This window comes from Harpia harpyja, chromosome 1 (assembly GCF_026419915.1).
Source record: "Harpia harpyja isolate bHarHar1 chromosome 1, bHarHar1 primary haplotype, whole genome shotgun sequence".
NCBI classification, from domain to species: Eukaryota; Metazoa; Chordata; class Aves; order Accipitriformes; family Accipitridae; genus Harpia; species Harpia harpyja.
Genome location: NC_068940.1, coordinates 25,127,407 through 25,143,412, shown reverse-complemented (window position 1 = coordinate 25,143,412; position 16,006 = coordinate 25,127,407). Strand labels below are relative to the sequence as shown.

At 44.4% G+C, this 16,006-nt stretch overlaps 1 protein-coding gene across 4 annotated transcripts in view; it reads left to right on the top strand.

Annotated features, from left to right (window-relative positions):
• The first annotated feature begins 233 nt into the window (after nucleotides 1-233).
• Nucleotides 234-16,006, top strand: part of TRIO (trio Rho guanine nucleotide exchange factor) — a 258,492-nt gene continuing 242,719 nt past the window's right edge. The window contains exon 1 of one of the 4 annotated variants that reach the window (XM_052781465.1): nucleotides 234-793. In XM_052781465.1, the coding sequence (XP_052637425.1) occupies nucleotides 667-793 (127 nt within the window). In that variant the 5' untranslated portion in view covers nucleotides 234-666. The remainder of the gene's footprint in view (nucleotides 794-16,006) is intronic. The other 3 variants (XM_052781457.1, XM_052781449.1, XM_052781427.1) reach the window with 3 other exon arrangements.

Here is a 16,006-nt window from a genome sequence, read left to right as displayed (position 1 = left end):
GCTCCCCTCCCCCCGCCTGCTCCGCCCTTGTTCCTCGGGCGGGGACTCGCTTCCTTTCCCGGCTCCCTCTTCCCGCCCTCCTCCTCCTCCTCCCAGTCAAGATGGAGGACGGCCGTTGCTGCGGCCACCGGCACCCCCGCGGCTAGGTCAGCTGCTGCTCCTGCGGCTCTCTCCCTCACAAAAAAAAAACCCCAAAACCCAACCCAAAAATCAAAACCCCGAGAAAAAAAAAAAAACTGAAAGAAAAAAAAAAAGGCTGGAAACGTTCCTTCTTTCTCCGCCCATCGGCTGCTGGCTGCGCGGACTGCTGGCCCTCCCCATGCCGTCGTCGTCGCCCTCCTCCTCCTCCTTCTCCTCCTCCTCCTCCCGCGATTGTCTGCGCTCCGGCTGCCGCCCGCCCGCCCGCCCTGACTCCCTGCATGCACACGCCGCCTCCTAGGTGGCTGCGGGGGGTGGGCGCTCCCGGAGCTGCCATTCCGCACATACCTTCATGTCCCTGCGCTCGCCGTGGCCGCCCGCCGCCGCCGCCCCGCATCGGCTCGCCCGCTCCGGCTGCCGCCCTAACGGCCGCTCCCGCCCGGAGGTGAAGCCGGGAGCCGCGGTGGGGTTGGCGGTGGGTCTCGCCCGGAGGAGCAGCCGTCGCCACACGCAGCAGCAGCAGCAGCCATGAGCAGCGCCGCGACCGCCACCTCCGCCGCAGCCGCCGCCGCCACCACGGCCGGCAGCGGGGCGGGGGAAGGGGCCGAGGAGGCGGCCAAGGACTCGGCGGACATCGCGGCGTTCTTCCGATCCGGTGAGTGCGGCCGCGTAGCCGGGGAAGGGAGGAAGGGGTAGCGGCGAGGCCGCGGCTGGAGGTGGCGGCGAAAGGCGGAGGGGAGCCACGGCTTACCTCCCGGCCCTGGGAGAGGGGGCGAGGGCAGCCGGCTTTGTCAGGTGGCCCCGGGGAAGCCTCTCGCCCTCCCTTCGCCGGCGGGGCCGCCTCGGCAGCGCCCGTCCGTCCGGGGCGCCGCCGCCGCGCTTCCTCGGGGAGGCGGCGGTGAGGGGCCCGGGCCGGCCTGGCCGGGCGGCAGCGGCGGGGCGGGGGGGGAGAAAGCCGAGCCCCCTCATCCCATGCCGGGTGTGGGGAGGCAGTGGGGCTTCGTTTGGGGCCCAGCAACTTGCGGGCGGGACGCCACCCTTGCCGGCAAAGACGAGGCGTGAAAACGGGTGCGGCGTCCCGGCCCGGCCCGGCCCGACCCGGCCGCGGGGGCTGGGTGCTGCCCCGAGGCGGTGTCGCCGGTGACAGGTGCGAGTCTCCCTCCGATGCCGGCCCCATAACGGGCGTGTTACCGGGGCCGGGCGGACCCGGTGTCGTCCCTGTCCCCCCCCCCCCCCCCGAGAATGTTCCTCCGGGGGTCCGGGCAGCTCTCGGTGTCGGAGGGTCGGGGAGGGTGAGCGGCGGGGGCAGGGGAGCGGCACGCCGCAGGGCTGCGCTGGCCGGGGCCCCCCCTCCCGGGGCGGGGGGGGAGGCAGGGATGACACCGCTGCAAAAGGCAACCCGCCTCCGGTCGCGCTCCGCCGGTGGCGGGCTGCTGGGTGGCGGCCGAGGGCAGGGTTGAAGGCGGGTGTTTATAGCGGGAAGGGAAAGAAATAAGACAAAAAGCGAAGCCCACGTTAAAGGGGTGCTGAGGAGGGGCCGGGCGGCAGCGGCTGCCGGGCTGGGAAGCCGGGCTCGGTGCGGAGGATCGGGAGGGGAAGGTGTGTGTGTGGGGGAGCCTGTTGACAGGCTGCCGGGATAAAAAAAAAAAAAAAATAATAAAATAAAAAAAAAAATATGGAGGCCGCCTTCTCCCTCGGTGTTTACTCTCGGCACGCAACCGGGCGGGGAGGGCGGCTGTCCCCGCCACCGAGACGTTGTCCCCCGGGGAATGGCGGCGGGGACGGACGGGAGGGCAGGGCTGCCCGGCCCGCACGAACCGCCGGCGGCGGGGACGGAGCCCTGCCGGCAGCCTGGGCGGCGGTGGCGGCCGAGCCTCCCTCCGGTGCCGGCTGCCCTCCCCCGAGCGGCGGCGGCTCCTCCCCGTCCTCCCCTCCGCTCCGCTCCGCCGGCGGCTCCGCGCCCCCCTCCCCCCCCCCCGGGCACCCCCGGCCATCTCTCCCGGGCGGGGCGGCAGGGCAGGGCTGGGCACTCGCTCCGTTCGGATGCCTAAAAAGGAGCGGCGAGCAAGGAAAATGCAGACTCACCGCTGGAAAGATGAGAGGGATTGCCGATTTCGTCTGTGAAAAAAAAAAAAAAAACCCAAACAAAAAAACAACAAACCAACAACAACGGTGGCAGCAGTCATAATAACAATAAGAGCTGCGTTAATTGGGTTTTTAAGGGAAGTCTGTGAGGGAAGTGGGAAACGGCGTAATCGGTGCTGCTCGCGGTCGGTGCTTGCTGTTGAACGTGTTTGATTTAATGAGGGTGAAGGAGGAGGTGTGATTTGCAGCAGGCGTCCCTGAAGCAGGGTTCAGAGCTGCGTTTGCTTGGACAGACGGTCCAAACAGGGGGCTGCGTCCCCTCTGAAGGGCCTGATGCTCCCTCGGCAACCTGTTTCACATGGCAGCAATGAGTGCAAAACTCCTCGTGGAGTCAGGGTGCTGGCCTTGGTGGGTTTCGTCGTGGAAGGACTGAGCTTTGTCGTTCTCGGGGGGGAGGGGGGAAATCCCGTTGAAAGCAAAATGACAGATTACAACAGGAGACTTACAGTCTGCCTAGCGTAGTTACAAATGGGTACATGTGTAGTAATCTTGCAGTTTTGGAAGACCCAGCTAGCTGTATTAATAGTCAACTTCCACATTTATGTGTGGGTAGAGGGATGACACAGAATTGATAAGCTTGTAAGTGGTGCAGTGAAGACTTCTGATACTGATAACTTCTGATAACGGGGAAGTTACACTGAGCTTAGACTTGCAGCAACTGAAAATCTTAAAGCAGTAGAAGGACATGTCAAATGCTTATCGAAAACCTCTTAGAGCATATTTAACAACTGGCATTCTCATTTCCATATTTACATGTGGAGGTTATCAGGTTCAGCCTGGGCTGTGACATATGCTGGAAAATGTTCCGGCATCTCTCGTGGGTGTTTGGTATTGGGCAGAGCTCTTCAAACTCTGCCTCTGTGCATGATCCACTCTTTTGTAAGGAAAGGGTCTATTAAGAGATCTCCCGTGCTTCCCTTTGTTTGAACAGGAGGCACAGGTTTTTTCAGTGAAACACAATGGACGCAGCGATCAATGAACAAGCAAAAAACTTCGTTTGGTGTACGTGGGAGCAGACAAAAAATTTTTCTCTTTACAGTATTTACAACGACAAATGCTTCCTTTTTCCTGTCACTTGCAGAGAATGTCAGCAAAGCTGTAGCTGTTACTTAAAAGAGAAAATGAGTAAAAATGTTACAATGTTTTCCAGGAAGAAAAAAAAAACCAACAAAAAACCCGCCTAAACAATCAGTTCTAATCTTAGGTTAGTTAAATTGGTCAGTTGAGCTGCCGGTGGGGTTATTGGCTTTCCTCCTGTCCTTTTGTAAGACTAAGCCTGAAGTAGAATTAAAGTAGCCTAAAGAATGGAGTTTCATTATTTGGAAGATGTTTTGTTAGGATATTGAACAGCAGCTAGGTTCACATCACTTGAAATGTGTACGTTTCCAGTTTTCACTTTGGTTATGTAAATGTTAGCTCACTCAGAGTTGTTGTGGAAATAAGTTGCAGTTGAAATGTGAAGAAAGCAGCTGAACTGGAAGTGAGGTAGTAGTATGAAAACATTCAAGATTGTGTGTCTTGAATTTAAATGAGGAATCCCTTTATTGGAATTGGAAGAAATTGAGGCAGCTTACTTTCTGTTATCTATTTGGTATCTAAATCTCATTATTTAGAGTTGAAAAGACAAGAACACCTTGTTAGATCTGTCACCTTCTTTGTGGCAGGATTAAGAGTAAAACTGCTAAGAAGCAGAGTAGAGTGCCAAGCGAGGCGATTACGTTTTGATGGAGAAAACACAGTGGTTGTAGGAAGTGCCTTTCTGTCCTGTGTGTAAATTGGAGATTAGAGATGACTGTGTAAACTGACAGAAGGGATATGGTTTTTGAGATGAAGATATATAGACAAGCATCCCTTTTTTTTCTTACTAAAAAGTGCACTGGTGTGACTGGAAAGGACTAATAAAATCTCTTAGAATTATGGAAAAACAGACGATTGCTGTATGAAAACCCAGTGGCGCAAAGTGGCTGAGGGGTGTTAATACATGTGTTAAGTACACAAGATCTATTCTGTATGAAAAGGTATTAAAAGTTTTCGAAAGGTATTCCAAGTTTCAACTTAAAAGCCTATGTATTCGGAAGGGCCAAAAGCAGCTAATGAGTAAAGTTGAATTTGAGGGACTACCATCAAGTCATGGCTTACAGGGCAGTAACCATATGTAGGTTTTGTTTGGTTGTTTTTGTTGCTTAAATCTTCATATCTTCATTTTTGCAGCTTTGCTGTCCTCAGTACTGTGGGAAGGGGACTGTCAACTGACATCTTTAGGATGCAATAAGGGCTGTCTGTTAAGTTTAAATCATGCTATGATGACAGCGTCCTCAAAACCAAAGAATTTTTGCTAGTTGAAGCTAATGAATTTTAGTTTTGAGCATAGAGAGCAAAACTTTTTTCATCTAAGTGAAAGAGGTCTTGATTGTTCATTTTGCAATTAAAATTACCTTTCTGGGATGCTGGAGAAATCCGTAAATGCAAAAGGATGCAGAGAAAAAGGCTTGTAAGCGCTTCAGTCAGCTCCTGGCTAGACAGTATAGCAAGTGCCTTTATAAATGACTCTGATAAGTCTTAGTGGAAAAAAACCACCAGCCCAAGTTATCGACTGATAACTCTTCACAGTTTTGCGATGAAAGTGGATGTAGTTATTTCCTGTAAGATATATCCAGTATGAGTGGCTTCTGCAAACTGTGCAGTAGCTTCATTCATGTATGAACAAACGATATAGTTTTCAAAGCCATTGAGGAGATTCGTGCTGTCACCACCTGTTTATGAGAACACTTGCTACCTTTCCAGAAGGAGCACAATTTACGTACCGAGCAAGGGTCAGGGACCTTTTGGAGAGACAGAAGTGTTTGAAAAACAAAGGAAAACCAAGAGGCCCCAGAAGTCTTGTCACTAGGGTGAATAACTACCCAAGCTTTGCCAGGTCAAATCAGAATATAACTGTTAATCGTACCCATCATTTGATCTGGGAAAACAAAAAGGTGGAGGATTTTCCATCTAAAACCAAATCTACGCAGGTGGCAGCAGTCCTTTCTCAGGAGGAGGAGTAAGTCTGTAAGATGAACGTGGGTTTGGAGGAGAAGGGTGTCCCGAGTTCAGTGTGCCGCCTCTCCCGAGGTGAAGTCAAGGAACAGGCTGGTAGCCAGAATAGCTTTGAATAGCACCTGGTTCTAACGTTGTACGCTTACTCTTTCCTGCTTGTGTACATGCTTCTTACTGTAAACTTAATGATAAGAGAATTTAAAACTTTGTTTTGACATATATTTAGGTACCAAAACATCCATGTGAGTATTTTAGGAAAATGGGATGCTGAAATCTATTGTGATTATGGACGTGTAGTTGAAGACTTCTGCAAGTGTTAATGACTTGGGACTTGGATCAGTCTGGGTTCAACCACGTCTGCCTATAGCAGCCTAGGCTGATAATTGCTTGAGTAGCTGAGACCATATAGGAAGTATTAATGAGTATTGTGAAAAGATGATTGATTTTTTTTTTCCCCTCTTAAATAATGATCGTGTGGTTTGCTTAGTTTTCATGAACATCACTTACCAAATACTGTAGAGATAAAAACCAAAAGATTTATTCAAAAATTTGCTACTTCAAGTTTACAGGGAGGATCTATGTTTTACTTCTTCCTGATCATATTGTTTTATATATTGTTGCCTTCCCTGCTTTACATTGGTGTCCTGTGTGATAGCAGCTGGGGAAGTTGCCTGCCTGTAATAGACAACATTAAAAATGCTACTGTAGAAGAGAAAGTGTCCTAGGAAGAGGGGAAGAAAAGAGGGAGGCAGGGGAAAGATTACATGGAAAAGCAGCAGCAAGCATACTATTAAAAGGCAGCAATTTTTCTCATAAATACTATTAATAAAAAACACTAGCTTTTAGATCATGGACAAAATAGCTTTCATATTAGGCATCAAATGTGAAAAACAAGCCCAATTTTCAGCTTAAATCCATGAAGCAGAACACACAATGTGTAAAGTTAAGATGGTGCCTTTCTAAGAACGTTGATCCATCTCCTGCTGATGTGTAGTAGCTAACTTAGAAGGTAGTCACAGCTGTGGTTGTGTGGCTTACTTGGTGTGGCAGTTGTCACTACACTGTAGCTATTCCAAATGTCTAACAAAAATAATCTAACAGTGAAGCCAAAAGTAAAGTGTTGGCAGGCAGCACTGGTGGTAGCCCACATGATATCTCCATGCTGTCCTCTGCAAGTATTGATTCTTGGTTCTGTGGCTGTCAGGAGCTGAGGTGTGTTTGAGGGTTTTAAGAAGTGGTGAGCGTGCAGAGAATGTAAAGTATGAAACAAGTTGGGCATTCTTTCATGCAGCTTAGAGTGACAACAACATTTGTATTAAAAAAAACCCAAAAACCACAACAAAAAACTTTTAAGTGTTGTGTCGGCTCTTCAGGAATCTGTTACTTTGTCTGTTGAGTTGCTTTAGTCAGTGAGAAGGTTGCAGCAGTATTTCTGTCATTAGTGCTGGTTGACCTGGGCTGAAAAAGAAGTGGGTCCTCTTGTGAAGATTTGAATCCAGTTCCAGCAGTATCCATTTCAATAAGATGGTTGGGGGGGGGGGGGCGGAAATGATGTTTTGACAAATGATTGTCTCTAATGACACTTAGAGAAATGTCACAACTTGATATTTGCTGATGTGCAGTATGCAAAACAAAAATATCAACAGAAACAATGAAGTTACAATGGAGAAGTTACTCTGGGAATAGTGTTGTTGGATTGATGTTTCCTGGAACAATGAAGATGAGGACAGCGTGCTTCAGTGTGAAATGCAGCAGCTGTTGTGGAACTTGCCTTAGCGTGGAACAGCTAAACTTCTCTGGGTATAACGAAGGATAGAGAAAGTTAGAGGTTAGGGTGTGTTTGAAGAAGTTGGAGGCAGAGGTCATGAATATTTCTAAGAGGGGACAGAGGATTACTTGCAACATCTGTGATAGCTGACAGTTGATAAACTAAATGCACATTTGGAGTGGAAGGTAAATAGGAGTTGGAGAAAAGCCAGGCCCATTCTTGAGAGGAGTACATTTGAGCTGGCATGAAGTGCTGATGTGCTCAGAAAGGAGCTGACAGAAGTAGGAAGAGACTTGGTGCAGCTGAGGCTTTCATTAGTGGGAGAGCTTGGTCACCGTGTAGACAAGGTGGGTAGTAAATGTTTCTTAAAGAAGTGGTTTCTCGCTAATTAAACATGTCCCACAGCAATGTAGCAGAAATGAACCAGGAATGAAATTTCAACCTGAAATATTATGCGGCTTCCAAAAGCTTTTCCATGTAAAATGACCGTCTAGGTAAATAAAATCAGAACAAAGACTGGAAAGACTTACCCTACCCCAATATAAAGAGAAAATATTAATGTTGCTCTACTCTTTTTAAATTAAAAATTTAAAAAAAAATTTAGTGTCAACAAATGGGCCTGTTTAGATTCAGACTGTTAGGTCAGTTTATTAATAGGGTGAAACTGCACTGTGATTTTGGTCTGCAGCTTGAAGAAGGAGGTGAGATCACCGAAATAGCTGTTTGTGGCAGGAAAGACACATTGAAAATTTGGAAATGCACTGGCGGTTGAGGGATATTCTTCTAGAAGTGGGTGATGATTTTAATGAGAACAAAGGACACTAATTTTTCTGATTGATGTTAGTGAGAACCAAGTCTAATCTTTAAAAAAAATGAAAAATGCTACTGGGTCAAATTAGAAAAAAAAATTGAAGGTCATAGCAGGCTATTTTAAATCTACTGACTAAAATGGTTGCATCTAGTTGGTTGTTCTCATAAAGAAATTTGCTCGATTTGGAGAAGGATCTTTGTTTAACTTAACATTTTTCTTGGTGCAGTGAAATCAGAAAGTAGACTACTGGTGAAGTAATACTGATGATCTGCAAAGCTGAGTCATATTCCTTCAGGAAGGATACTGCTGTTTTGAGAAAACAGATCACTTACCCAGTACTGAGGAGGAGGAGGAGGAACTGAAATGACAAGGAACAGCTCAAGTGCTTTTAGCAGTAGACACTACAATACATTAAAGCATCCGATTTTCACCCTCTAGAGTTGGTTGTTATATTGATATACAAAGAGGAGGGTCATAAATGGGCTGCGTCCACAAAGTTTCACCAGTCTGAGTGACAAGGCTTTGCTTTAAAGATACAAAGCCCTTTCCAGTGGCTTCTCTGCCAAATAGCTGCTCTAACTCAGCTGAAACTGGAGCTGTTGATCCCAGCCTCTTGTGCTTGCACAGAGGAGAAGATAGCCTAATTGTGCATTTGTTTAAAAAATAGGGTTGTTTTCCAAGGTTGTTGAGTGGAGTCTTCTCAAATCATTTAGTCAAATTTGTTTCATCTCCTGTGTCACTGTTACTGCCATGCATAAGTGGCAATAGCACTTGTTAATAAAAACCACTGCAAATATGTAACAGGTTTTCCTACTGAGCAGTGCTGAACTGTGCAGGTATCTTGCCGGTACTTTGAATGTGATGTTTTGTAACCTGGACCTTACTGCAGAACTGAAATCAGTACTACTGTTTTGTAATTGTGGTGGTTTTTTTTCTTAAGAGGAGAAAGGAACTTTTACAGGGAGATGAGAAAATTCCTTAAGTTTTTTGTCTCTCGGGGCGTAAGATGATAAGGAAGCAAGATGTAAATGATGGAAAGTGTAGGCTTTCAGCAGTCAAAATATGCTGGTAGTTTGCTTTGTTTGGTATGTTTTATAATATAGTATTTCAACAGGGTGCTCAGATAATTCCTACGAATCTGTGTAAGAGTCACATTAATGTTGTTGGCTTGTATAAGAGTCAGAACACGAGGCTGAGATTCAGAAAGTTTTGTTTTACCAGTGTGCATGGGGATATATGTGTGCATGTATACACTGTTAAACTAAATATTATGCGTAGCTTAGAAAACTGAGTTTGCATGATGAATCTTTTTAACAAAAAGTTGGAGCAAGTATTCTGGGCAGCAGACGCTGAACGGGGCTATTGTGAGTAATCCCAATGCATCCTACTTGTCTGTGAAACTACCCAGAGCTTAATTACTCATGTTTCCTTGTAGTCTTAGTGCACGTATGAGCACTAATAGTTGTTCGTGAAGTGTCTGCGGACTGTGTAAACAACCAGTAGTGATTTTTGTGGTTAGCTTCATATGTAACTGTTAAGCAATTAGAGGCTGAGGGTCTGGGGTCATAGCGAAGTGAGATTTCGTAAGTGCTAAAAATGAACAGGGAAATCTACTGCAGCCAGTAGGGCTCACAAGGAGATGTTAAATACCTACTTGTTTTTATGTAGTCCGTACCTCACTTCTTGCATAAAACAGTGAATTAAAATCCAAACCCTCTAGATTTTAAACTGAATTCCTGCATTTTTGTGCATCAGTGAAACCTGGAGCCTTATAAGATACTTTGTCAAGGCATTTGGTCAGAGGCTTTTCACTATGCTTTGTGATGGTCACGTAGGCGGTAAATACCTTTGAGGCCATCAAACGATGAGAAATGTTATTGCTGAGATTTTTTGAAAAAAGAAGTCTCAAACGTTGAAATCTTGGGTACTGCTTGTTTTCAGAGCCCAAGCACATGTTAAATGTTGGGATGAAATGAGGTGACATTTCTTAAAATTTGGCCCAGATAATAAAGGGAGGACGCATCAAGAACAGCAGGAGAATACATCAAGAGCATCCCAAGAAGTGAGTTAGGATAAATGGAGTGCTTAAATAGTAAATATCACTTGGCTAACCTCTTATGCTACACAAAGGACTTTGCGGTACCCATTGTGTAGACTTGTCTGTACACTATTGGATATAATTTTCTACCAGCATCAAGATAGTAAGTCTTTCACTTTCCAAATGTTTATCATGCCACTAACTTTTGGACATGTTGGGTTATGCAGCATTGAGTGCCAAGATGATACCGTTCCCTGAGATCATAAAAATGCTCCACCCTCTTCTAAAAAATTTAGGCTAAGGTTGAAATGTCTTGGCCTTTCGTAATCCTTCTAGAATTAGAGGAATAGATACCTGCAGCTGAAGGCACAGAAAAAAGGTAGAAAGCTGTCAGCAAATCCAGGTGAACTGAAATATAAGTTGACTGGATTGTCCTATTCTACGCAAAAGCTGATAGTATGTAGTGCAGTGAAGATCAGACTTAAGTAGATGTCAAACCCCATCTTTAGAGGCCTCCTTCTGTCTGTTACTATAGAGAAATAAAATAGGATATGATTTCTCTGCTAAAGAAACTGAACAGCCATGATTTTTGTTTTTTTAAAAAATAAAGCTTTACTCTCTAAGCTTTTATCCCTGTCTTCATTTATTTATTTGCTTTATTGATGTTAGTTAGCAAGTCCATTTTGGTGGCATATTGGACATCAGGTTGCTCCTAAAAGAATGGAAATGGGACAGTTACAGCAGTAGCTTATGCTCTTGCTTTGTACCCCTTAAAGTCACACTTTGTATGCCTCAAGTACTTGTTTTCTGCAGTTAAAGATAGTTGTTAGACTTGAACTTGCTATGGCTTGTGGAGCTCAAAGAGGAAATCAATGCTGTGCACTGCTTAACGGACGGGATTATGTGATCCAGGCTTCTGTAAGGGCAACAAAGGCAAGCCAAACTAAAATTTATTAGGACAGTGGCACCTTTTCAGATGGAAAGATGAGGTCAGCTGTAATGGCTTATCTAGTAACTTGATTGGCTTGTTAATGCTTTATATGAAGTAAATAAATAAAAACTAAGAGACCAGCTTCTCCAAACGTAGTAGAAGGCTGTCTTTGGAAGGAAAACAAGGACACTCACTTGACTGAATTTCTTGCCTTGGTGGCTGAGCAGAAAGTTACAAACCTGGACTTTGTTTCTATTCCCATTATGGGAAAATTCTGCTGTTGGTCTACTGAATTATCAAGGCAGCAAAGCCAAGTCAAGCCTGCTTATAGGTAAGTGATAAAATTTGGTTTGGCTACCGGTGATCCTTGCAGAGGATAGCCGTGACATGCTGTTAACCTGTCAGTGCAGAAAGAACAATATCTTTTTGTAGTACGGTGCGAGGACTGGAGTCAAATTTGCCTATTCTTAACTCAGAACAAGGGTACAACTCAGCCAACAATAACCACGCGGCGTGTGTGTGTGTTAACTTCTTTTTTTAAGCTTGGAATCAGATGCATCCTTCCCTAGCCAAAGGGAAACATTTGAGAAGCTGTGACGCATTTTACACAGATGAAGGAAGGAAATGTCCAAAAGAGTCAAAAGCTAAAAATAGATCAGTTTACTGAGTTGAACTCTGGGTGGGAATTGAAGAACTAAATATAAATCTAAATTTGAACCTTTGTGACTTGCATAACTGAACAGTGTAACCCTTTCTGGGTTTTTTTTGTGTGTTAGACTTTATAGTGGACAGCTTCAGGTGAAGACTTGTGTCAAGCCTTGTGAGGTGGCTTTGCGGTGCCTTAAATAGACAACACTGAGAAGTCTGACCATCTCTTGATGATTATTGTTATAGCACAGTTTAAATCCCTGGAAAAGTGGATTGTGGGTTGGGGTTTTTTTGTGTCTGTTTATTTCGAAGAGCTTCCCTGTGGAAATGGTTATCTCCTGACTACTGAACAGAAGTTTTAAGCCAGTAGCTATTCAAACCAGTATCTGTGAGGTTAAAAAAAGAGGAGTATTTTTTTTTTCCCCAGCTTCTTCAAGCAGCAGTAAATTTGACTCTGTCTGACCCATATGTAAAAAGCGGTGATAACTGGAGCATTTAAGAATTGATGTTTGGTTGTCCAAAATGGTTTGCTTTCTGCCCTGCCACAAACCCCAGTTTGGAAACTGTCAGCTTTCCTTTGTGGTAAAGAAAAAAATAAGCTTGTTGGACTGTTTAAAATTTGTGTAATGGAAGAGAATATTGGAAAAACTCTTCATTTGGGAGAGTGTTCTAGATTACTGTCCTTAGATGATGACAGTAGTGCCATGAAAATCAAGATAAGCAACTTTTCTTTCTTTCTCCCTGGAGCAACACTATATGTTTTGGGGGGAACTGGGGGCAACCCACACAATACTGCTAGCAAAAAACTGGCCTTTTCCAGTCTGGTGAAGCAGGGCCAGTGCAAGTGAATCCCTGTGGTTTAGCATTTGCCGGCTGCCAGTGACAATCAGTTCTTTCATGATGCTGTACCTGGTTCCAAGCTTTGCATTGGAGAGGTGAAATACATACAGTTAATGCTTTGACTTTGTCAGAAAAACAAATGTTACATTAAAATAGATGTATTTACAAATATAGTCAATGTAATAGGAAATGATGGGTAAAAATGGTAGCATTGATTAGATTAACTTCAAAGAGTAACTGTCTCCCCCTCCACCCCCCACGATGGGAGGGTTAGTTTTTATATTTAATACCTTCCCTTTTCTTACTATATTGTCTGCTGTAGAATGTTTGCTTGGCAGATGTATAAATAGTTGTGCTCTTGTTTGCTTTTTGTTTTTGTTTGGTTTTCCAGAGGAGCCTGAGAATGTTTTTGCAAGGTTGTTTTGAAACAAATTTGGTGTCTTTGATTACAAAAATAGTATTTGTTCCAAGCAGCAATTTATCTGTTAAAGTGATGAACAGTTTGTAGCAAAATGACCTGACTACTGGCAGTCATGGGTATATACCAATATGCCAATTTAAACCTTGTATTTATGGAATATATTGGTGTATAGCAAAGCGTGAGAACTACTATTTTTAAAGTCTCATTTTTCTAGAATATGCTTTTGAAGTGGATTCATCCATGTTGCTGTCCGCACTGTGTTAACCCACTGTTAGAAAGTTAAAGCCGTAAAAACCTTTTGAGAGACCGATTGAATAAGCTGGGCAGCTACTTAATCTGTGATGTTTCTGCTTGTAGGCAAGTTCATGACGTAGAATCTGAGCAGGACGTGACTTGCAGTTCATGTCCACTGAGGCAACAGGAGTGGGTTCAAAGAGCAAGAAGGTGCTGCTCTCCAAAATGCAGTAGGTGGCCTCTAGGCAGTGAAAAGGAGGTGGCAGAGCCCTGCATTTGAGTGTGGGAAGGTAAGGATGGATATACCTTGATACTAAGGCAGAGCACTTAATGGGCAGCCTTTAAGTTGTCTGGGCTGCCTAAGCTTGGTTCCCTTCTGTGCATATGCTGCAGCTTTTCTATGTGTTGGTACAGCAGAGAATAAGAGGAAGGGTTTTTTGTGGTCTTCAGCAACCAACATAGTGTCCTAGGCTTTAATTTGTGTCTTTGTGGAGTGTTTTCAGTACTCGGGGTAAGAATCTCGCTCCCACTTGCCTCCTTTGCTAATGCTTTGTGTTCTGGCTCTTGTTCTAGCTACAGAGCCTCAGAGGTGGGGTACAAAACTGGCTGGTTTGGGTTCTCCTAGTTTAATGAGACTTGCCTAACCCCAGGAGAGATGAGTGTTAGAGGAAGGATAGCCATCTTTTTCCAGAGTGGCTTTTTACTCTCTTAATTGTTGTCCTCACTTGTGTGATCCCTCTTTTGTTCCTTTTCCTCCATAAATAAGACAGAGGTTCAACAGACAATAAGCTCAATCACTAGGCATCAGTGTTCATCTCCACAGGAGGTCCATTATGTGTACAGAGATAAGTAGGGGGTCCTATGGAAAAGCACTGCATAGTTTGAGTGTTACAGCATGCTTGCTACACTGACAAATGAGGGTTGCACAGGCAGCCTTAATGCTGCATTACCTAGTTTTTGAGTGCTTTTTGTGGCAGCTTCAATCAAGCCTGGTCCTAGCTCAATTAAGTCATTGTTTAGCGTTTATGTAAAGTTTTCATTAAATGCCTTAGTGGGTGACAGGAGATGACATTGGTTTTACCAGACTGCACTGGATTACTATGTTACATCAGAGTTATTTTGGGAGTAGAAATGCATTAATTCACTATATAATATTAAGTAAGACGGATGTGTAAGCTGTTTTATTACATAGCTATGTTGAGGAAAGCTTCTCTTCAAACAGAAATTAAATACTTTACTTGGAGGCTTTTTTTTTTTTTTTTTTTTTTTGGGACAAACAACCCAAGTACACTCTACTGTTAAATTTCTTAGGGTTTGATTTGTGTCACTTGAGCAACATGTTAGTTCTGCCATGCTAGTAAAAAGTCAATGAAACGATGTAAAAATTGTCAAATATCAAGGAGGAAAAAGGAACCATATGCTAAATTAGCCTTTCATAAGCTTATGTATAACTAAGATCCAAAAGACAAAGTGTGTTCAGGTGAGGGAAGCTTTCCACAGCATAATAGGCTGGGTTTCACGTGGAAACCCCCCATGGAAGAGTAGATGACACTAAAGGACTTAATTGGAAATACATATTGATAAGTGACCTAAGTTACTACACTATTTTTTTTGCCAGCTATGTGGACTGTATTCAGCACACAACTGGTAAAATTGCTGCTTTAATAAGAAGCTTTCTGAACTGAGCTGTCATGTAACCTCTGAGGAAGGACCCAAATGGAGATGAAGGGGTGCCTCTCCTCAGGATAGGAAAGAATGATGTTGCTGTGTAAAAAAACCACATTCCTCCTGTTTTGTGGAATAGAAATTGGCTGAATATATGAAATAACTGTATCCATAGTAAGTTAAATCTCTTAATGCAATGAAATGGATGCCTTCTTTAAAGGTGACTGGGAAGACAGCTAATTATCAGATACAAAATAAGCCCATATCTCTGTAGTGGAGTCATATGTCAAAGGTGACAAACATCTGGAAATGTTAGAGTTATATTTAAAACTTCAATATTCATTGGTTTCCAAGTCCTCTTGCAGATTGATTCTCTTAGCTTTCGAACAGCACACAGCATAAGGGCAGTATTACCATCCACATTAAAACCAAGAATGAATTAATGCTATTTAAGTAGTTCATTTCTTATCCAAGCATCCATTCCTTTTGAAGAAAATTTGAGAATAAGGCCAGGATACAAGTCAAAATTTGTATTTCTGTTGTTCTGTTGCTATCGTGGGGAAAGGGAGGGAGAAGTGAGCAAAACAGTTGCTCTCACGGGGGATCAGTTGAGCAATTTCTAACCAGTGAGGCAGGACTTCTGTGTGAATTGTTGAGTGTGTGGTAGTTGAAGTAGAGCTCCGGAGAATAAGCTGTGCTCTCCTTATATTGGGTCTGCCCAAATATATTCAAGTTTAGCACTGATGTGAGATGTAGCCTTTGAGAAGGCAGCAATACTTGGCCTAGGGGCAGGCAGGAGCATATCTAATGATAATGAAGGATGGAAGAGAAAATTGAGGAAGGAGAAGATAACTGACAGAATTCAGGGTGAGGGTCAGTTTGCTTATAGAAATACATGAAATCACCATACTACCTACCTCCTGCAAAAGCTGCTGTCTCTTTTGTGGTTAAGATCTTACAGTAATACTGAAACAGAACTAACAGTTCTATGGATGTACACAGGCAGATTAATAGATGCAAGAGAGCCTGAATTTTCACAGGCGATTTGACAGAAAATGTACTGTTTCCCTGAAGCACCTACTGATTTCAAGGCCAAAAGGAAGGTTTTCTTGTTTTAAAGCAGAGCACAAGAAGGACGAGCCTAAGCAGGAAGAATGGGAGGGAGATAATGGGTATCTGATGCAGAAGACTTGGGATTGCAAGTGTGGTGAGGTCACGAAGAGAACTGACCCTTGAAAGGAACAAGGAGGTGGGTTGCCTTTTTATGTACCATGCTGCTCAGATGTTTGCTTTACAGGGGTGATGTGCTCAAATCAGAGAGACAAGCTGTT